The sequence below is a fragment of the Chenopodium album genome, chromosome 15 (genome assembly GCF_948465745.1).
Source record: "Chenopodium album chromosome 15, dcCheAlbu1.1, whole genome shotgun sequence".
Lineage (NCBI taxonomy): Eukaryota > Viridiplantae > Streptophyta > Magnoliopsida > Caryophyllales > Amaranthaceae > Chenopodium > Chenopodium album.
Window position 1 is genome coordinate 1,335,709 of NC_137848.1, and position 23,336 is coordinate 1,359,044.

The 23,336-nt window shown below is 34.3% G+C and overlaps 2 protein-coding genes across 6 annotated transcripts; one reads left to right on the top strand and one right to left on the bottom strand.

Moving 5' to 3' along the window:
* Window positions 1–1,211: 1,211 nt before the first annotated feature.
* LOC145582652 (TATA box-binding protein-associated factor RNA polymerase I subunit B-like) lies at window positions 1,212–9,768 on the bottom strand. 5 transcript variants are annotated; one of them, XM_081639638.1, is made up of 7 exons: window positions 9,606–9,768; window positions 8,102–8,634; window positions 6,679–7,500; window positions 6,404–6,531; window positions 3,447–4,923; window positions 3,184–3,287; window positions 1,212–1,531 (listed from the first exon to the last, which is right to left on the bottom strand). In XM_081639638.1, the coding sequence occupies exons 2-5, from the start codon at window positions 8,607–8,609 to the stop codon at window positions 4,309–4,311; spliced, it is 2,073 nt and encodes a 690-aa protein (XP_081495764.1). In that variant the 5' UTR covers window positions 8,610–8,634; window positions 9,606–9,768; the 3' UTR covers window positions 1,212–1,531; window positions 3,184–3,287; window positions 3,447–4,308. The 5 variants fall into 5 exon arrangements, with proteins under 5 accessions (XP_081495764.1, XP_081495760.1, XP_081495762.1 ...); XM_081639634.1 differs by having other exon boundaries at window positions 1,212–1,593; XM_081639636.1 differs by having other exon boundaries at window positions 1,212–1,950.
* Window positions 9,769–14,863: 5,095 nt separating this feature from the next.
* On the top strand, window positions 14,864–20,947 carry LOC145582651 (uncharacterized). The gene is made up of 5 exons (XM_081639633.1): window positions 14,864–15,427; window positions 15,518–16,899; window positions 19,655–20,062; window positions 20,153–20,379; window positions 20,462–20,947. Exons 1-5 carry the CDS (start codon window positions 15,342–15,344, stop codon window positions 20,711–20,713), a joined length of 2,355 nt encoding a protein of 784 aa, XP_081495759.1. The 5' UTR covers window positions 14,864–15,341; the 3' UTR covers window positions 20,714–20,947.
* Window positions 20,948–23,336: the final 2,389 nt, after the last annotated feature.

Sequence of the window (23,336 nt, forward strand, 5' to 3'; positions counted from 1 at the left end):
TATATTGCCTAGATGGTGGTATTAGATGCACTTTCTTTGGTGAAAATGTGATGCAATGTACTATGTACTTGTTTTTAAAAAGAAATTAGAGCTAAAATATAAGCATACTTGTAAAGTTGTAAGAGTTATGGTTGGAATAGAGTTAAGTTGCAAGCGACGTTTCTGCATTTATGTTAAAGTGGATGTGATCTTATGAAGCTGTATGGTGAGTTACAGAGTTCCATCAATCTTTCATAATACACCAATTTATTATATTATATGTAGTACTCCATAGTCCATATATTTTATTTTTTAAAAAAGAAAGTGAAATTCTAATTTTTTTTTTTTTTTATGATACTCCCTTCTTTTTTTTTTTTTTTTTAAAAAAAAAATTTGCAACACTTTGCAATGCACGAAGTTTTAGGAGTATATAATAATGTGAGTAGAAAAATTATTTATTATGGTAAAAGTAATATGGGGACCATGAAAATGAAAGTATGTGAGAGAGAATAGTGGAGACTATGAGAGAAGAAATGATAAACTAATGTGAGTGGGGTTTAAAGTAAGAGAGAAATAATAAAATATAGTACTGTATAAACTTACTATATATAGAAATGTTGCAAATAATAATAATAAAAAAGAACGAAAAAGGAAAGTGTTGCAAATTATTAAAAAAAAAAAAAAAAAAAACCGGAAGGAGTACTAAATTTCATGTCCGAAACTTTTCTAACATATCTGAATTAATGAGCGCAGTTTGGTGAAACTGTGAAAGTATTGCGTATGTTACTTATAAAAACAAACAAGTATTCAAGCTACAAACAAACAAGTTACAACATATAATAATAACTTTTTTTTTTTTTTTTGAAGGAAACGTATAATAAGAACATGACCAAACTTAACATGTACTTTTTTAGGTCTAGACACTGGAAACCCTTTTCCATTACCACGAACATTATTAGTCTGTTTTGGGTAATGATGCAAGCAATATTTTATAATTCATTTTTTGGATAAAAGTCTGGATTTTTTTATCTCCGTTTCAACTTATTTACATCAAGTAGATATTCTATTCATATTTTATGTCAAATCGTTATAAGTAATTTGAAACGGAGGTAGTAAAACTTGTTATAAGTTGTAAATTTGTAATGATCCCAATTTATTGTTCAGTTCTGGTTACAACTATGCATTTAAACAATCATTTTAGAAAACAACATTACTGCTAGATTGTGACGAATTTCAAAATTGTTCTTCATAGCTTCATCAGTTCCTGTTTACAGAACTAACACCGCGAGAATAACTCGAATTCTCTTAAAAGGGTATTATGTCAGCCACAGATCAGAAAGAAAAGAACAAATAAAATAGATGTCTCATATCTTAGCAGTAACATCCAGGATAATGAAGTAGTATGAATAAGCCAGTAGAATTCACATTTATTAATAACTCATACACAGCAAGCACAAATCAAGTAGCCGTGGCCAATGGGAGCTGTCAACTGAGACTGGTAGCCTGCTGAAGCATTGTTGCTGAAACACATTCCACAAGACGATGATTATAGCTGCATATCGAGTAAAATGTTGGATGACTTGATAATCTTGTGGCTGTGAACCCAGGTGGTGCCTGGGAACAAAGATGAGTGAAAAAACTTGCAAAAGACCGAAAGTATAAAGTACATAATCTCGCTTTTAATTACAGTAGTTACAGCAGTACAGCTCATGAAGAGAGATTTAGTGCACACTTGGATTATTGAAGGAGGGGGGGGGGGGGGGGGGGTTATTACGCTAGTATTAAGGCTACATTACCCAAAGGGTGGACAGAGTACTAATGCTCATATTGGGGGTTGTACTGGTATACTTGTATTTCCCCAAGGTTGGTATAAAAATTTACTCTCAGGGTGACACTTCTCCACCTCTTGCTCCTTCCTTAACCACACAGCCGCCGCCGCCGCCAACTACCTCTTCAATTTCATAGGCAACTCTTACAGAGTTACAGGACACATATGCAACAGAGAAGAATTCCTCAGAATATCTCAGGACACATTTTTTTATAATTTTCTGAACATGAACACTGCATCATTCTTGACTACAATGTACTACAATTAACAGGTAAAGAGTATAAAAACCTTAGTGAATAAATCAGAAATCTGAAGCAAATCTCGGGCATAATGGCATTCCAACAAGGTTCAAATCAAGTATATTCAAGATTACACAAGCAATCTTTAGTCTTTCTAAGTATCTTAGGCAAAGTCCATGGAACAGGGATTCAGTCCATCCTGCCAGTGGAAACAACCAACCCAAGGTGTGCAATGAGAGCAACAATAGACCTATTTTATTTTATTTTATTTTATTTTATTTTTTAATTTTAAAAAAAAGAAAAAAGAAGAGACCAATTTAACAAAGGATACTCCTATCAGGTTTATATTGATAAAACCCGCTCATATAATTAAGCATGAGACTGCTATGGATCCACAAACGGCCCAGACCTAGATGGCCCACAATCCAATACGGGTTTATACAAGGAGGCCCAGGGTTGACAAAGATCATAACGGGAAGTAAAAAGGTGGAAAGCAGCAAGAGCAAAAAGGAGAGGGACAAGAACAGTAGACTTTGGTAGCAAGCCAAATAAGGAAAGAAGAAAACTGATTTTCCTTGGTGCCATGGCCACTGCACCTTGCTATGCTTTTGTAGGCTAGAAGACAACTTTAATTAATATTAGGGCATTGTAATTGCTTGAGAGTAGCCGTAGTATGTAAGGCATTTTGTTTAGCAGTACCAACCATCCAGAATTGAGTGACTTGACGTGAGATTTGTAGCCTCAAGCTACCATGAAAGTTATAGCCTAAAGCTATATTTATCTTCCTATCAATACTCAAGCTTTTGCCTTAAATTTGTATAAATTAGTGTGATTGTGACTGCGAAATCTGGTCCATAACAGAGACCTTATAGAAAACATATGTTTGTTAAGATTTAAGCCTTAAGCCCAGTTAGAATCATTTCCACAATACATACATATACTTTAATTTGGTTTAAGAATCTGGATGAGTATATGACAGCTTGGAATCAGAATGAACTTGCATTTAGAACTACTGGAGATATGAATGCCATTTAACATTAAAAAGAGAAGAAAATAGTAAAAATATTTTAAAAAGAAAGAAAAAATTAATCAAGGAACAACAAAGCAATAACTTAGCACATGAACCAAGTCACTTACCCATACAAAGCTAAGATACCACGGAACCGATATCAAATGCATCAGCAACTGCTTAAATTTGCCTTGATGTGAACAGCATTATTCTATATACAGGCTACACAAATCTGCATAAAAGATGGAAGAAATTAAACAGTACTGAACATGCCTAATAAAACCTATATGAGGGTTATAAGCTATAAATTATCAAAGAATACTGATTCTTCTAGGAAGATGTACTATAAACAAAAACTAGCAAGTAACCAAGAATTCAAATATTCTATTACCTTCATGCAGTCAAGTAGGGGTGTTAATGAGCCGAGCCGAGACCGAGCTTGGGTAGCTCAGGCTTGGCTCGCTGCACTATTGCTCGAGTTCGAGCCTTGCCTCAAAAATCAAAGACTTCTCACAGCTCTTTCACTAGCTTGCAAGCTTCCTTGATTACGGAAAACAACCCTTATCCACAAACCAAATGAGCCTAGAACACATCATCAGTGTTTATCCTTGATTGACGCGCTGAAAGGGGCTACCAAGAGTCACTGCCCCAGTCTGCACCATGCGGAACCAGAACCATTTATGCTTACTGCCTCTTGGTAATGTTGGTATTCTGCAAGACAGCTTACAGCCAGCCGAACCATAACAAAAGACTGTCTCACAGTGTCCTCTTGCAGTTTATGATAATCATCCACCCAAAACCCTACACAACTAAAGCAAATCTGCACACTTCTGCTGCCTGCTGTACACAACAAAAGACCATCTCAAAGTGCAAACATGCAGTTTTTTGATATTTATCCCCCCAAAACGCAGTGCAACTGTAGCAGCTCTGGAAAATTCTGCAGCCTGACCAATCTGCAGCTGGAAGCTGTTTCTCTTCAAGCTTGACCTGCACAAAACTACCCTCACACCACACCTTTTCAACACTAGGAGAGTAAAAGACAGCAGGGATATCTCACTTTGATTGCGCACACTGGGAAACCTCTTCTAGATATTCATTCTTGTGAGCAAACACTGGAAAATTGTCTCTACCTCTCACTAATGACTGCTGATGACTTCATTAGCTGATGATCCCCGAAGTCCGGCAATTTTTCCCATCAACAAAGAAAGAAAGCACCTCTCTACCACACACAATATGGCTGGGCAGATAAAAAATTATATACTAATATTAGATAAATTAACAGATTCATCTTCTGAATCATCCACATTAGGGCCACCAGAACATTTTTCCACCAAACTATGATCAATCCACTTTTCAATCCATCCCAATCTTCTTTCTAGACTGAGTATACTGATATGCATAATACGAATATCAACCTGGACCACTTTTGCACAAGCTCTAAGTAGGATATAGTAATCAGCATGGGCAATGTAACCTAAAGAGCCATCACCCCTCTTCCTTGAATAGTGCAGGTGGTCACGTCTCTTGACTTCCACCCTTGGTGGTATGTAGCAGAAACGGTGTTCTTCCATATCTATTTTCAGATACTTAAGAGCTATATCTTCCAAATTTTGAGATGAATCCTCATCTCTATCCATAGTTGCTGGAAATTGACATGTTTGTGAACTTTGCCGAGTATTATCAGCACTTGGATCCCAGTTGGGTCTGTTATAGTTAGACTGAAACCCACTATCAGCTGCTGAAGAGCTGGAAATTTCTTTATCTCTATGCTTCTTGCAGTCCTTTGATGGGGTACTGCAAAATTTATCATTGTCCCTTGGCCTCTTCTGATTTGATCCAGATTCAAACTCCCCAGATGTTTTAATGTCCTGAAGAGAACTTCCTTGTTAATAAAAATAATACAATGATTCTTTCAAAAAAAAAAAAAAAAAATCCAACGATAAGAACAAAGATGTACAATATATTCTCAGTACAATAGAAGTGACTTAATTCAATAAAGAAATTAAAATTCTACCGTCTAACAGTTACTAATGCTAGTTACCACTTACCAGTTTGGCAAAAACAAGAATTCACAGCAAATTCTAAACTACTGGAAAATCTGGACCACCCTACAAATTGTTCCCATATATGTTTAAGCATAGGCAAACAAATCGAAGCCCAAAGCATAACATTGTGGCACACACATCACAGACTTGAGGCACCACGAATACTTATAAATCATTTAAACCATGTTTGTTTTGGCTAGTATAATAATAGCTACAAACACCTCCATCCCTCAATTTATTCACACTTACTTAGCACTCCATTAAAACTCTTATATTAATTTGTATACCCTTTTATTGTTCTTACTTTACACAGCCATTTCTTTTTTTTTCTGCCCACTGTTATTTAATCAATATTCTGGATGTATTCCATTTTTTGTGGACGGTTCCTTATGATAATTCATATTAGCTGACCCCAAATCATTTTGGGACTAAGGCCTTTAATTGTTGTTGTTGTTACTTAATAAGGGTGTCCTAAATTGTTTCACATTTCTTTTTTGGGATAAAAATCACCTATTTAATTCCCTTAAGGATACAGACATTAACTCATATTTATCTCTCTTTTTCAAAGCATGCCATATGTTCCACTGACCACTTTCCATATAAAAATATTAAACAATCACATGCTTTACCCTACCTTATTGTTTGATAGGATACCTCACCCATATTAAAGTTTGAATATATGTACCAAACCCTTCTCTATAAAAAATAAAAAATAAAAAAAGTGTTGAAGGGAGAATTATAATGAAATATTCACATTCATTCTACCAAAGTAATTGAGCTATTATTAATTGAATTAATTTAGAAGGACAAAAAAGGACTGAAGTGATGAATTCAGATCAAGTAGCTTGTTTTGGTGCACTGAGTCTTGCACTTCACCAAATACACTATGTTGCTGTGAAGAAGTCAGTGCTTCCATGTTAAATATTCCTCTTTGTAAAACCTAAGCTCAGAATTAACTGCTCAATCGATGTTGTTCAGTCTTTTCCAAAGAATTGAATTCTTAGAAGTATCCAACACAAATGCAGAAATCATTACATGTTTCCCTATTGAGTTTCAAAGATCCCACCCAAGCATCCTTATCTGTATTAGATGTTGGATGAATGAAAAAGAAGGATTTGGCATGATATTGGAGTGTTAAGAGTAACAAAGTATTCAAGCCATAGCACCAACCACTTCATGAAGGCATAAATCAGGTCAGCATCATCTAATTAATAAAAATAAGTAAATCGAAGATAGTAGCCAATGCAGATATATATTTTGATAAAGAAAGGCTATGGCTTATCAGAAAAATTAATCAATGTACCTCTCGATTTTTCTCGTAAAAATCCCAAAGTTCTTCTATAAAAGTAGGATCCTTGTATAATGGCTCAACACCAGCAAATACGACATCCTTGCAATACTGAAGATAGGTTGGTAAATCTTTGGAATATTCTGCCAAATTGAGAGAATAATAAAAAGGGCAATGAGAAAGAAACAAAGCAAACAACACAACAAAACAAAACATACATATATATTTGGATGTAGACCAGCTAGGGCAGTGAATATTTTTTTCATTTGAAAAAAGTGCTCCAACATCACCAAATTTATCACTCAAATCATCGTATTTCTTTTCAAGGTTGCGCAAAAGCTCAGTGCTATCAGATTCAAATTTATGAACAGAAGACAAATTTGTCTCAGGTTCTCCACCCAAATTTGTAGATGCTTCTTCAGTCCCCTTCATTGCATTGGACTTGTCAAAACTTGCTGCCTGACCATCCTTTGAGGAGACAATAGGAGGAGACAGCGTAGATTCCCACTTGCCAAAGCCATTGAGATTATACAGAATCCTAATTGTGACAATCAGTATTGACATCACACAAACACGAGACGGAAGCTTTTCCTCACTTGCAGACAACCATAAATCAGGAGGCATTGACCACTCTTGTATGCGGCAGGCATATGGAAGAATTTTTTCCACAGGAAGAGATAACTGCTTTAGATAACGATAAGCTATTCGGTAAAAGTTGACTGGGGGCAAATTCAGGCCTACAGATTGAGCTATAGATGCTGCCATTGACTCCAACTTCTGTAAAGGAAGTTGTTTAGGCTTAAACATAGAACTTGCTTTTAATGGACATACAACCGAAGCATGTTGATGGTATCTCTCAATCTGTAAGATGGATTCAGCAATCTTAGGAAAAGCACCAAAATAAGGAAGCTTCCCTTCAATAGACCATTTTATAATGTCGGTTGGAAGAACCGGTTCTTTAGCGATATGACAGGCCAAAAATGAAACAGCTAAGGAGCACGATAAGGGTATCGTTTTTTTCAAAGATCTAATCCAAATTATTACCATACGTTCGTTATGCATATTTCGATGCTCTTTTAAACAATGTCTTCCAACTTGGAGTCTCTTTTCACCTGAAAACAAAAATAAGGCCCTCGACATGAATAAGTAGGCTAAATAACTAACAAATATATGGACAAATGTTTAAATGCCTGAGAAAACAAAGGCTTCAAACAGACTGGTCTCAACTTAAGCTTAATACTACATGATATACCACCTAGCATATCTAATGCCTTAAAAAAATTGCTCAAGCGACACTAGTCGATCACTACACTATATTTGGCACGAGTCAATAGCACATGGAATTCTCAAAAGAACAAATTGCAACCATACCCAATTCAACTTATGCAACCATACACGATAAATCAATCACCACACTACATTTGGCACAAGTCAATAGTAAATGACAATCTCAAGATAACCAATGCAGTCATACCCAATAACTTTTTTTGGCACAAATCAATAGCACATGGAATTCTCAAGATAACAAATTGCAACCATAACCAATAAACTTCTCCAAATAACCAATGCAACCATACTCGTTAAATCAATCACTAAACTATATTCAACACAAGTCAATAGTATAAGACATTCACAAAATAATCAACGAAACCATACCCAAATCATCAACAAAACAAAAACATCAAAATTCACAAATAATAAAATTTTTTTTACCAGTTTCAGAATCCATGATAGTTTTATCAGCCCAATCATCAGCAAAAACCCGAGTAGAAGCAACAAAGCGCAACCAAATAGAAGCAGCAATCCCACAAATCAAAGGAGTAACACCAAAATTCTGCACAAGAGATTCACACTGAAACTGAACCATCAACTGAAGACCCAAAACATATCTCTTACGAATAGCATTGTAGTAATCTTGTTCATTGAATATGCCCCCTTTAAGGGTCTTCCCAAAATCGGCGGGTTCAGTGGGACCCAGATGGTTGTCGAGGGGTTCAGTGGCGGGAGCAGGAACAGGGGCAGCGCGTCTGTGGGCGGCGTTGTAGATGGCGCCGCCATGGATGCCTTTGTTGATGAAATCTTCGTCGGCGTTGGCGTTGTCGATGATGTCGGCGGCTTGGGAGTTGCAGTTGGTGCAGTAGAAGCGGCCATCGTCGTCCATGTATAGGCCGAGGGAATCGCAAGTGCTGCATACCAATTTGCTTGGGTCGGTTTCTGCCATTGTTGGTGATGGTTTCTAAATTACCCTAAAAAAAACCATGCAAATTCTGCAAATTGAGATCAGTGGCGGATCCAGGGGTCACTACCGCAACTAATCAATAATTAATGCAAGAATATTAAAAAAGCTAATAATTAACAAAAAATAAAATACATTCCAAAAGTATTAAATATCCATATTACAACCAAATAAAAAAAACTACAATTGCTCTCTACGAGTTTTCATGTTTTGATATCGATCTAATATCATTTATGTCAACATTCAAATACATATCTCTCTCTATATAAGTAACCAAGCAATCATTCAACATTTGATCTCCCATGTTATTATGCAATTTATCTTTCACATACGTCATTCCAAAAATATCTTTCTACACTTGTCGTTGCAAGTGGAAGAGTTAGAACCAACTTCAAAAGCAAGTACAGTCGTTCATGGGTTTCATGCTTTTCCGTCTCAACAAGTTTCACGGAAAGCTCACTAAGACTCTTCAAATTCCAAAACCTCTCATCGTTTCTCATAGCAACGATGAAATTATCAAGAGAATAACCAAAAAAAATTCAATTCATTACTTTGAAACTCATTAGAATAGAATTTGGCAAGTTGGATCAATTTATTTTTTGTCAAATGAAGCAAAACGATTAGTGGGATTAAAGTAAGACATACATACAAGTAATTCCTTACGTACCTCCGGGAATCTATTTCAAAAAATCAGAAATGCAATTATCCAAACAAATCAATTCCAAAAAAAAAAAAAAAAAAAAAAAAAAAAAAAAAAAAAAAAAACAGAAATTCAATATTATCAATTCCTTAAAAAAATCAGAAACGCAAACTCCCTAATTTGATAAATTTAATAACAAATCAACAATTTTAAAGAACATACACACTAATCGACTAGATTAAATAACATAAACTACTCAATTAAGCACAAAATCAACCCAACAAGTGAACAATTAGCGTATAATACGAAATTAGAAACTGGAAAATCAATTGAGTAATAACCTAGAAGGCTGTAGGAGTGGAGCCGTGGTAAGATTGAGAAACTCTGGATTGCTAAGATTGGAGAAAGAATTTCTGTTGGTAGTTTGAGCGAATTCCAAGAGATGAATAAACTTATGTACAATTTGACCTGAATTAAAGCTGGGGTTTTGGGTTTTGGTGTTTATTATTGTGTGTTGTTTTCGCTGCCTTTGATACGGAGAAGGCCAGTAGGGTTTAAAGGAAAGCAATTTTGATACGGGCCAGACCGAAGAAATTGGTTTGGTCTGGACGAGAAATTTTTTAAATGGTCTTCGGTCCTCTTCAGTTCAAAATTCTTTAGAATCCGGTCTTGTTTGTTTGTTTGTTTAAAATAATGAACCTAAACTACGTAATGTCTAATTTTTACATTCAAAATGTTATGTATTTTATATTTTGAGTTGTATCGTTTTAGACGTTCAAGATAGACATTACGAGTAAATAATCATGTTCCTTATATTTATTTTTCAGCGTATTTTGTGTACGGCTAGCCACATCATGGGTCCGTTTATAAAAAAAACATAACTAATCCTGGTAACACTGATCGAGTAATCCCTATTATATCAACTTACTAATTCATATAACACTGACAAAATATCCCTGTAACACTGATCGAGTAACTCCTATATATAACACTAACGAAGTAATCCCTATAATGATTTATCACACCATGATGCCAACCACTTATAAAATTTGTGTGAAACAATACGAGTATATATTAAAATTGAACTGATGAAGAATGCCTATTGCAATTTTCCAAATCAAGATAGCATGTATAGCATGTTAAATAACTTTTTACTCAAAAAAAGAATGTCCATTACCGCGGAAAATTTAATAAAGATGAGAATGAAATTACGTTAATAACTTAATTAGCCATGTAAATAGCTTAAAGCCTTGAATGAAATGAGAGGACTATGCAGGGGCGGAGCCAGGGGGGCTGGTGGAGGCCCGGCCCCCCGTGGCCCAACAAGTACTGTGTATATATCTATTTTGGCCCCCCCTAAGTAACTAATAAATAGCAAGTATTTACACCATATATCATGTTATTAGTTATAGCCTAGTTGGTTGTTGGAGTTTTGCATAGTAAGGGGGGTCTCAAGTTCGACTCCCCCTATGAGCTCTTTTTTTTTTTTTTTTTTTCTAACTTTATCGTTTCCCGGCCCCCTTAGATTTTTATTCCTGGCTTCGCCCCTGGGACTATGATTCATGAAAATAGAGGGAGTGAAAGAGCCAAAGAGGAGGTAGACTACATTTATATATCTGGTGTCAAGGATTTGTTTGGCATTGTTTTTTGTTTTCAGTTTTTAGTTCTTTTGAAAACCAAAAATAAAAAACAGGAAACAAAAAAAAAGGTGTTTTTATTTTTCTGTTGTGAGTTTTCAAAAATTATCATAATTTTAATAAATTTGACTATTTTTTTATTCAGTATATGACATCGATCATATGATTTTGAAAAAAAAAAAATAAAAATAAAAGACTACCACAACAATGTCAAACGAACCCTAATTTTTATTTTTTATTTTTTTTGTTGGTCAATTTAATGAATGGTGTAGATGTAGTATTAAAAATGAAAGGTTTTGATTATAAAGTTAGAGTCTGTTCACATTTACTGAACTGAACTGATTGGAGCTGAACTGAACTGAGCTGAAATAAATATTTTATGAGAGAAGAAAATTAAGAGTTGAACTGAAGTGATTGGAGCTAAAGTGAACTGAACTGAACTGAAATTAAACTGAAGTGAACAGACCTTTAAAGTGACTACAAAACTATTGCAGCAATGTATCCATTGCAAAATTGTTCTTAAAATTTACCAAGTATCATGCATGAATTATGCGTACTACTTAGCTTGTTGTAAATGATTTTAACTAATTTTAGCTTTTATTTTTTACTATTATACCAAATCTTTCTTTTCATAAGTGATCTAAACAAAACAACATTTTATAGATGAGTGATCTAAACAAAACAACATTTTATAGATGGGGCTCTTGATCGGTAAGAAGCAGCAAGTTCACCTACACAAAACAAAAACATATTCACAAAATCACATGATGCTTGCAATATGCTCACATTGACAAGACAACTTTAGAAAAATAATATTATTTGATTGGATTATGTTTATTTGTCATTAATTGTTTTATAATACGAATATCTGTTGCTATTAACTTAATATTATTAGTAAGTGTCTCTTGTACTTTTATTAATTTCCTAGTAAGTTCTATGATATTGATTGCACACCTTCCTTGATTCCTTTGTTTGCGAACAGTCCCAACATCTTGTTTGGGAAAACCGAAGAAATTAGGAGGAGGAAATTACTCCGATGGTGTCAAATGAACGATTCGATTAACATGTATACATTTTATACTTGTATATTCTACTTGTATTATATATTGTCAATCATTTAAAACAAATCTAGAAAATGGTGTTCAGTGTTCATGCATATTTAAATTCGTGCATCATATAACTCAATTTATCCACTCTAATAATCCTAATTAACATTTGGACAATGAAGTACTGCGACATTAATTGGTTTGCATATTAAGATAATTTCATTTGGGTATCATAGGATATTTTATTGATCAAATATTTTAAATCTTGATTATTTAGTACATATGTTATATAGAGAAAACCACAAAGATAATAATATAGACGATATTTGATCTCAAGTTTTGAATACCACTCCTTAGTACTTAAAATAACTAAACTATTTAATAATCTAATTGATTACTTTGTATGTAAAGTTTGAGGGTTTTGTGTCTAAAGTACTACGGAGTAAGATATGGTGGTAGATGAAGATTTAAATGTTAAAGTTGAGTACTTGACTTTTGCAACTAGTTTTGTTATTTTCTTAAAAAAATTAAAAATATCTTAATTCGTTATTAAAAGCAAAATAGAATGAATTCCTACAATTACTACTAGTAGTAGAGGTGCACGTAGAGCCCTTTATGATGGACAGTTTTGCAATGGCTACAATAAAATTGTAGTCATTATATAAACGAAATCTAAACCGTTGATTAATATTATGTGAAGAAGGGCCATTGATATAAGTTGACCAAGAAAAATACCCAATTTTTTTTCTATTTTTCTTTATTCCTCTAAAAACTAAAATACAATGGCAGTTTCTAATCTTCCATTGATGATAATCTGCAAAGTATGAATAGCTTTCCTATGAAAAATTAAATTTGATCCTATCTAATTATCCATGAATCAACCAAAGGAAAGATATTGCAATTGAATAGCTTTCCTATGCAAAAGATTCCGACGATTTTGCATTTATCGTGGAAACTTGCTGCCTAATTCATGACTCAATCAAAAAATACCAAATTCATGAGATTTATGAGGACAATTATTTATAGAAGAGCAGGGTGTTGAGAGGAGATAGAATCACTTAAAATGAAATCCATCCATTAGTGCAAGAGGAAATTTGATCCTATCCAATTATATATCCATGAACTTCGTATTAAACTATCCACTGAATAAAATTATATTCCTTTTTTTAAGATTAGTTGGCAGTTTTCCATTGATTGTTTGTTATACTTTAATCCAATCCATGTTAATTGTTTCTCATATTGTTATTCTATGGAGATTAGGATGATGGTTGAATACTTAGAAGTTCATCAATGGTGGAAACGGGTAGGTAGTTTTTTTTTTTCAGTTTTTTTTTTTTTTTTTTTTTCAAGATAAAGTAGTTTTTAAAATATTTATAATTTAGAAGTCAAGTATTGAACGGATAAGATTAATTATTAATATTTAAACGGTTAAGATTAAAATTAGTTACAATGGCTACATTTTTTATGTAGCCATTGAATAGTCTTCCCTTTATGATAACGCTAATTACTCTTCTAATACTTACGGAGTACCAATTACCAAATAAGTCATTTCTAATGGAACGCAAATTATGTGTAATTCACTAATTCTCAATGCCAAAATACCAAAAAAGAATAGTTGCCTATTAACGACATATGAAGTATTGAAATACAACCTAATATTTATAATTTTTTTTGGTAGAAAACATACGACTTGATTATAAGTCTTAATCAACCAACATTGCGTCATTAAAATAGTGTAATAAGTCAAAAAAGTGAGGTCTAATTCCAATAATAATAAAAACGTTGTATTTTAGCTTAGCCTATTTTAAACTCCACCGACCCGGTCGGCAGGTTGGACCCTCCTTTCCAATACTTAAGAAGGCATTTTCCCACCACTAACCCCAAACACACTCCCTTCACTCACCAAGTCACCATGCATAATTCTACCTTTTAACGTTTTAAAAAAGCCAAAAATTTGTATGCATGCATTTATATGGAATATACATTGTCCATATACTTGCATGATTATATTGTACTTCATCCTTTTATAATCTTTTAATATCTATTTTAAAAATTATATTATTTTCGTTACATATTATTTGCAACGATTTGACATAAAATAGAGAGAAAAAATGTCTAATAATTGCAAATAATATAAAACGAAGGTAGTATAAAAAGAATAATATTTGAAAAATACACATTAGTTATTTAACAATTATGTAAATTGTAATGATCATAAAGAAATTACACTACCTACATTGATATTGCGTGCTCCATGGCACCTACATAAACTCCAATTGGTAAAAGGTGATTCTTGAATGAAATACTCTATAATTTGTACTGTATTAGTTAGTGTGATAAATGCCTCTCGTCACCTATATAAAGTGTTATCCTTTGCATTTTTTAAATGTACTTTGAATATTTCAAAATTTTCTAATATGTTTTTTTTTTTTATTTTTTTTATATGCCTAAATATCGACTTTTTATTATATTAGAAAGAAAAACATTACTAAATTTAGTAAAATATTATTGGTTTAAACATGTACTGACATGAACCTAAATAATTTTTAAAATACACATATGAATAATTTGGATTTTTTAAAACAGGTAAATTAAAAATAATACTCCGTATTTCGTATTCAGTAAATGAGTAAAGTACGGCCAAAATCTTTCAAATTTAGTCTATTATGACCTTTGGTTGATTTTAATATTCTGTATGTGTTATCTTACAATAGGTGTGTCAAAATTAATATTTGATATGTCGAAATTATTTTTAATTAATTGTGTTTTATTTTATTGACGAGAATTTTTAATTAATTATGAATTACACTAAAAATAAACTAATTTTATGTTCGTTGCATACAAATAATATACTCCTTATTCGTAATATAAAATCATCCATCGTCCACCCGATTCCATCGACAAATATAAAAAAAAAGCATATAACGTGTCCGTAGCGGGAAATTTACATGCCCAAACAATAAATCAAAAAATAAAGAAAGGTCCTCCAATGATGGTAAAAAAATCTCGTCCGTCTTGTTTGGGTTAGAAAATCACTAACATTTCCCTATTTATTTCTCACACTTGTTTGGAAACAAAAACCTTTCATTTTCATCTTCCATTGGAAAATTAATTAATTTCTCTTCCAACAGTCTCGGCATATTAAGTAAATGTCCAATTTTTCCTACATTTTCTGCTCAAACTTCGGTTAATTACCACTCACTCACTAATCAATCAGATTGTGTTAAACACCAAATTTCCATGTCCTTAAGTCACTACCTTTCAACTTTCTCTTTGCTTATAACGGAGAAATTTCTTTGCTTTTTTTAAAAATTATGGGAATTTTCCATTGTTTTTTCATGGGTTTAAACGCCAAAACCCAGTCTTTTTCTACCTGATTTGTCCTCAAATAAACATGCTGTTTGTCGGCAATTCTAGCTGGGGTTTTCTCTGGAGTTTAATTGTTGATGTTTTTGGCTTCATTTTCCAATATTTTTGGAGGTAAGTTTGTCATTATTTGATGAAATTTCTCCAATTTGAAGAACAGCTTGTATTGACTTTTCTTCTTTCTTTTAAATATTATAATTGCAGGTTTTTTGATCAGAAATCTGTGGAAAGGGGAAATGGATTAGTTTTGGATGATTTCGATGCAAAATCTGATATGGGTATTATCGAAAATTGTGAAAAAATGGAATTTGAGGAAATTAATGAGGAAAATGAGATTCCTAAGTTGGAGTCTGAGGTAGAAAATGTGTGCAATACTAGTACAAGCAAGTATCAGTTTATAACTGGGAATAGTGTTTGTGCATTCATAGAAGAGCCTCAAACTATGAACTTTACTGTCCAACAAATGTTTGTGATATCTCATGATGACTCTCATTCTCCTCCCCTTAGGCTAGAATCACTTGAGAAGGATGATAGTCCGATCGAAGTCGATTTTCGTGGAGTTTCAGTTGGTTCGGATGATGACTTGATTAGCCATGATGTTGTAGGGGTTGTTGATTTTTGTTCATTGGAGAAAAATGATTGTGTTGAGTTGAGTGAAGAAGAGGAAGAGGAAGAGGAGGATGTGAAACAGGGGAAAACAGAGTGCTCTGTTATATTACAGGGGAAAACAGAGGACTCTGTTTGTGATTATAGTTGTAATGAATTGGCAGTTTTGAGTTTTGATCAAGATGAAGTTCTTGAAAAAGAAGAGAGTTTTGTTGATGAAAAGGATAAAGTCGCGGAAAAGAGTGAAATTTGTGATGAAATTCGTTCGTCTATAGCAGATAGTAATGAATTTTGGGCTAGCATTTATAATTATGATGGTTTTTTAGGTGACAAAGAGAAGTTTGATTCTAAAATTAATGATTTGTTGTATGATAAAGGTTTTAATGATGCATTAGACCCTGCAACTCCAGTTGGTATAGGTGATATCAGAGTGGATTACGATCACGATAGTCCAAGTTCCACAGATGGCTCTCCAATTGATCATATAAATTCCGAATTAGACGATGTTCATATTGGATTAGTTGAGCAAGAAAGTGTTGGACCTTCTTACATTGAACTAGACCCTCAATCATATTGTTCAAGTAACCATGTTGAACAACAAGTGGCAAAGGATGACGATTATTCAGATTCTGAAGACGACGAGTTTGATGAAGAAAGATTAAAGCCAAGTGACATAAAAGACATAGATGGTTCAGACAATATCGAGGTAGATGAACAAATGGGAACAGATGTACTATTAGAGCAAAAGGAATTGATCCGGCAAATAAAAAAGGAAATGAGACAGTTGAAGATCAGTGGACTTCCCACTATCTTAGAAGAATCTGAGTCTCCTAGAGTGGAAGAAGATTTGAAGCCATTGAGGATCGATGAACGAATCGGGCATAAAGATCGAATGGACGAGATTCAAACCTTCTACAGGAGGTATTTGGACAAGATGAGGAAGCTAGACATTTTGAGTCAGCAAACAATGTATGCAATTGGTAAGTTACTAGTCTTACTACCCATGTTAAGCATTTTTTTCATGTTTTACTTTGATTTATGTTAGGTGATGCTTATTCTATTAGATCTTCTTTGCAAAGTATAGATTCATATGCTACTATCTTTGAATAGATTCTACTATCTAATCAAAGTTATTCCATGATTATCAAGATGATGAATTTATGTCATGATTATAGGAAATCTTCAAAAATTAAGACTAGGAATTAGGAAGGGATAAGCTAGCTATGTTGCTTTTAAAAATGCTATGGACTACTATACACTTGTTGGATTGCTAAGTAAAGAAAAGAAGCGGGTAGCTTTTAAAGAATTGATGCTATTTGGTTCAAAATTTTAAAATTGGAGGCTAAAGTTTAAAAGAATTTAATATTCTAAAATACTTTTCAATATTTTTTTTATTATGTGAAGAAAAATACTTTTCAATGTGAATGTGTGTTATATATAAGAAAAGTCTTGTTATTTAGTATAAGTCTTGTTAATTAGTTATGCTTTTCCTTAGTAAAATATAGAAAATTATAATAAACTTGCAATTAGTTTCCCATTGTGATTAAAGTGTGTCTCGTAAAGAAAGAATTTTAAATAGAATAATTTGTCAACACTATAAAAAATTATTAGATTGAAATTACCCAAATTAATGATGTGTCGCATAACTAGTTAGTTGACTTAACTATCATAGTGCCCATACGATGCACGGTTTATAAATTAAATTATTAATTTCCTAGGGAAAAAAACAAAGATAATTCAAATAGTAATAAAGAGCTCATTTACTAATTATCGATACAATTATAAAGGAATGTAATTTGAATAGTATTTTAAGTTATTTGTATTATTTTATAATTGAACTTGAAACTAAGTTGAGATGTCAAAAATCCATGATAACTTAGATAAAAATGTATTTTGAATCTAGAAATTGAAATATTGGAATCAAGGCAATTCAATTAAAATTGTCTAAAACGTATATATTATATTAAACTAACCTCACCACAATCACCCGTCCAAGATCTAAAAAAGCAAAGCAATCATCTCAAAAGCCCAATAGAGATTAATACCAATAAATACTTGAAATTTTCCATTAACAAACTCAAACCTTCATCATCTCACTATTATCTTTTCATATTTTAATGTACCTTTAGATGGAACAATAATAATATAGACAAAATTCAATTTTATAGTCATCACCGAAATATCACCCTTAGATTACACAGAGTACTATATAATCTAGGAAAATTTAAGGGCATTTGGAACCATTCTCTTAATATTACCTTCGTAATTCAATAATTACATAATTACCTTTTACGCCATTTTATACGTATAAACATATTAATAAAAAGTAGTATGTAGACAAATATATCCCGTTAAAATGATACAAATATTAATAAAAAACGAAGGAAATATTGTGGTTATTATTTTTGTGGGCAAGACATTTTTGTTATGAATGAACTAGTGAACGGCCCACAAAAGATCAATCATGTGTAACCCCAATTAAAGGGGTAGGGGTGGGCTGACCATTTAATTGTCCTTAATCAAATACCTAGGTATTATTAAATGATTAAATCTCTTTAATGACAATTGAACTAAAATTTGTTAGTCCCACCAAACAATCATGCAAATACGAAGTAGAGTATCATTTTTCATTCTTTTTTTCTTCTACTTAGACCTTCTTTTAAGAGAAGTATCACACATTATTATGGGTCTACATCATTCTTTCTTTTTCATTCCCACCAACTTTTGCTGATCAAAGTGTTTTTGTATGACTTTGCATTTCCACTTGTCTACTCTCTCCTCCATGTATGTCTATGTTGTTACAAGTCCTATTTTCATGGATTTATTGTGAGCCTTCAAATGCTTTTTCCCTCTCTTTTTTACCTCATATGCTGAATAGTGTGATGTCCTGTTCTTTGGTACAACCATAGGATTTATTGTCCTGATTAAAGTAAGCTTTGGACGGAAAGCATAGGATCAAAATTTAAATTGACATCGATGATCAACTGTAAGTCGGTAATAGGTGACAATACGGTGTATTAATTATAAATGAATGCGTACATAAACTTGTAAGCCGATACTGTGACAATATCTTTAGGCCATATTAAAACATCAACATCTTGACCTACACATTGTGTTATCTTAGTAGAATTACTTTGTAGAGAACATTAACATGACATTGTGATTGTGATAGTCTTTTTTTTAACAAAATAATTTCATGTGAGTATATGTTTATAAATAATTTTAAAACCTTAAATATCTCTCTGACTTTTATTATCAGTTTTTCTTATAATATAATTTGATTCAAAATAATATAGAGTTTGTATTTAGCACTAGTTTTATATTTTGTTTAGCCTTTTAACATCTCAACAGTCGGTGGGTATTTTTAAGCATCTTTTCAAAGTGTGGAATTACATGCAAAGCCCTTGATCTACACTAAGAGGCATGTTACATGTTAATTAAAAGGGTGGAATCAAAATTACATGACGTTGAGTTTAGCTTCAAAGTGTACAACTTGCACAGTGGCACCCCTAATATGACTCATGAACCATAATTTGAATTTAATATAATTTGTTACTGATTTTATAGTGACCTATCTAAATTGCTTGTGCTTCTAATTTACCACTAATTTAGTAGCACAAGTGTAAGCCGACCTTAAATTAGAGGTATTGGGATAACGTTGACATTGTTCAGTTCAATTTATGTAGTGTCGATATTGTTTAATAAACTAAAGGACATCTGTTTGGTGTCATGTAGGTCTTCTTCAGTTGAAAAACCAAGATTTGGCCTTGAACAAAAAAGTATCAGTTCCAGCAATAAAGTCCCTTCTAGCTCAAAACTTCTGGTCTAACAAGCTAAGAAAGCATGATCCAGTTCAGAAGTTAATTCGAGATTTGCAAAGGGACTTAGAATTGGTGTATGTTGGTCAGCTGTGCTTATCATGGGAGATGTTGAAATGGCAGCATCATAAAGCCGAAGAGCTACAGGCTCATGACCCTGATGGGTTTCGTCAGCACAACCAAGTAGCCGGAGAGTTCCAAAAGTTTCAAGTGCTCTTGCAAAGGTTCACCGAGGATGAGCCCTTTCATCAAGGCCCCCGAGTTCAGCACTATGTCAAGAGTCGTTGTAGTCTTCCTTCTCTTCTTCAAGTTCCCCTTATAAAAGGTAAGGTAGCTCTAATAACTCGACGTTGGAATAACAAGTAGGGATGTATATATGTTCCATTCTAAGTGACTCTGTAAATTTGTCCTGCAGATGATCCTAAGAGTGATTGGAGAAAAAATAATGACTGCGGAATCACAGTTAAAATGCTGAAGGATGCCATAGGGACATCAATGCGCGTTTTTTGGGATTTTCTCCATGGTGATAAGGATGAAGTCTGTGCTATACCTCTGATGGGAATTCACGGTGTTCATCAGGTCGTACTGCAAGATCCTTCTGATGCAGACTTACTAACAGAAATTCGTTCAAGTCTCCAAAAGGTTTAGGACTTAAACTAATCTTCTGTTTTTTCTAGTGTTATACTGTTATAATTTTCTAAGATGGGTATTTTCTTACTTGCAGAAAGAGAAGAGGCTTAAAGACCTAGTAAAAAGTGGGAATTGCTTAGTAAAGAAGTTCAAGAAGCATCAAGATCAGAGAATAAGCCACGAAACACTCGTTGCACAGGTAGAACTCCGGTTAGTCTCTAGGGTGTTGAGTATGCCGAAATTGACTAGTGATCAACTCTTATGGTGCCATAAGAAATTGAACAAGATTGATATTATTGGTAGGAAGATTTACTTAGAGTACTCATTTTTGCTCTTTCCTTGTTAATAAATGTAACATTTATCACCTTAGTATACAGTATAGTACTAGTAGTATATATTAAAAGTAAGCTTTGCCTAGTGCAAATTAACGAATAGGGATTACAACAATGTATAGAAAATAATACTTTAGCTTTTGTCATATACCAAAAAAGTATTATGATAAGCACATAATTTTTGTATATTAGAGAAATTAAGCACCCAAAGATGGTGTTGAATGCATCTTGCTGTACTTGCCTGTAGTAACAGAGATTTGCAGCTTTTGCTAATATATTCATGTGCATAATGGAATTAAGTAAAAATAAGTTGACTTAAACCACTGATTATATTATATACGTTATCACTATAACTTGTTCATTTCCTCTCAACTTCTGCTTCAACCCAGTAAACTTCCATTTCTTAATACAATAATACTTTGTTGTTGGAGTAAAGGAGAGTGCCTAATCTATCCTTTTTTTTTTTTTTTTATTATTATTTTTATTTATATTTTTTTTAAGGGGTGCCTAATCTATCTCTTATAGTAAACATATTCATGGAATCATGGGAAAATTACATCTTCACATTTGGTAAACATTTTCGTGGGAAAACTACATCTTCACATTTTGCATATTGTAATAATATGTGTTGGATTGTGTCAATCTCCTCAAATCAGGATTGTATTCCATTGATAATTATTTATAGAGGTTTACTATGATAAGATTGATAACTATTGTAAAATTGTAACTATGTAATGAAACCTCGCATAACAAAGATCAGGAGTGTCTTGATCAAGCGAGTGAACTATATTACTGTGTATTTTATTTTCATACCCACCTCAACTAGGCAAGTGTGGCGCAAAATCAACCAAACAAGTTTAGTAGAGTTGGTGAATAACACACGTTGAGTTTATGAATTTGAAGTCACAAGTTTGAACCCACCTACATTTGCTTGGAAGTAAGGGCATTTTTTCATCTCTCATTTACTCTTAAGCGTTGATTTAACGTGTGAGAAGTAATGATTTAGGGCTTGTTCACTTCAGCTTAATTTCAGTTCAGTTCAGCTCCAACCAGTTCAGTTCAGTTCAGCTCCTAATTTCCTTCTCTCATAAAATATTCATTTCAGCTCTATTCAGTTCAGCTCCAATTAATTTAGTTTAGTTCGGCTCAATACAGTAAATGTGAACAGACCCTTAATAGGGTCTTTCATCTTATTTTAAAAAATATAATGCTAAATTTAAAAAATTATACATAATCAATTAATCATATACCACCTTAAGGGGCCGTTTGGTTCGCACGAGGGAATCGGTATGGAATGAACAAAGGGAAAGGAGAAGAATGGAATGAGAATACCCTATTTTTTGCTTTGTTGTTTGTTTTTAAAACAAAGGAATCATTCCCACCACCACACCACCACACCACCACCACCACAACCACCACACATTTCATCTTTCTCAGCCACCAAACCCCTCATCGGCCCTCCCTCGCCCCTCGCCGGCTATCCCCCTCCCCTCGCCGCCCTTCCCCTCGCTTTGCCGCCGCTAGCCGCATGAGCCTCGACCACCCCTCCCCCGCAAAAACCACCCCTAGCCCCGATCTCTCTCTCCCCCGAAACCGTCGGCTAGCTAGGGTTTCGAGGGTGGTGGGAGGGCCAGGCGACGGTTTCGGGGGAGAGGGAGATCGGGGCTAGGGTTTTGCGGGGCTAGGGGTGGTTTTTGCGGGGGAGAGGGGGTGCAACGGTGGTCAGGGGAGGTGCAGCGGTGGTCAGGGGAGGCTCAGCGATGGTCAGGGTAGGGGGTGTTGGGGTTTGGTGAGTCCGACTCACCACGGAAACGACCCCTCCCGAGGAACCACTCGCAATAATTAAAATCACTAAGCATAAATAAATATTCACAAAGAAAAGATAACGAATCTTACCCTCGAAGCGAGCTTCGCCCAAAACCCGGGGCTCTTACTTGAAAGCTACTAGCACGTCAAGCGCAGCGCCTCCGACGGTATTCACCCACAAATGGGCGAACACAACTTTAAGGTCTACTACCTTGGGGTTAGCAAGGTCCGACCTAAACCCGAGTGTTATGTGAGTTTAAGAGTTTTCCCAAAATTATGGAATGCTCTTTTAAACTCCCACTCGAACATCATTCCCAATGCCCATACTTGGGTATTTATAGGAAATGATGGGAGTATCATTTACTCTCCCATCAATGTGGGATAGTATGATTTTTCCATTTTATTTTAAAGCTAAAATAAAATAAATAATCAAGCTAGTAATAAATCAACAAGTGGCAAGCTCATGTGAGTGGTTAGGTGAGGACCACTTGGAGGAGGGGGGGACCAAACTTCCTCCCCACTCCCTCTCCCTTAGCCGTGCACCTCACACCACACACACTCAAGGACCACAAGCCACATGGCACCCACCCTTGGGCACCAAGGCAGCCAAGGTGGGCTGCCATATGCTGCTGTACGTGGCAACCACGAGCACCGCAAGCCCAGCAGGCCCAACACTCGCATGCGGGCTGCTAGGTGCTGCTGCCCAGCACGCCCAGCATGCTTGTGCGGGCTGCTGTGGCTTTGTGCCTTGGCCTCGCTGCTAGCAAGCAATGGCCCTCGCCATGCTGCTGCTAGCTGTGGCTAGCTGGCGCGCCTAGCGTGCTAGCTGCT

Excerpts from the sequence above, each read along its gene's own strand:
- LOC145582652 (XM_081639638.1), bottom strand. The coding sequence starts at position 8,609 with ATGGCAGAAACCGACCCAAGCAAATTGGTATGCAGCACTTGCGATTCC. Across the intron at positions 7,501-8,101 it reads TATCATGGATTCTGAAACTG|GTGAAAAGAGACTCCAAGTT; the intron begins GTAAAAAAAATT and ends TTTTGTTTTCAG. Across the intron at positions 6,532-6,678 it reads TGATTTGAGTGATAAATTTG|AATATTCCAAAGATTTACCA; the intron begins GTGATGTTGGAG and ends TCAATTTGGCAG.
- LOC145582651 (XM_081639633.1), top strand. The coding sequence starts at position 15,342 with ATGCTGTTTGTCGGCAATTCTAGCTGGGGTTTTCTCTGGAGTTTAATT. Across the intron at positions 20,063-20,152 it reads TCAAGTTCCCCTTATAAAAG|ATGATCCTAAGAGTGATTGG; the intron begins GTAAGGTAGCTC and ends TTTGTCCTGCAG. Across the intron at positions 20,380-20,461 it reads TTCGTTCAAGTCTCCAAAAG|AAAGAGAAGAGGCTTAAAGA; the intron begins GTTTAGGACTTA and ends TCTTACTTGCAG.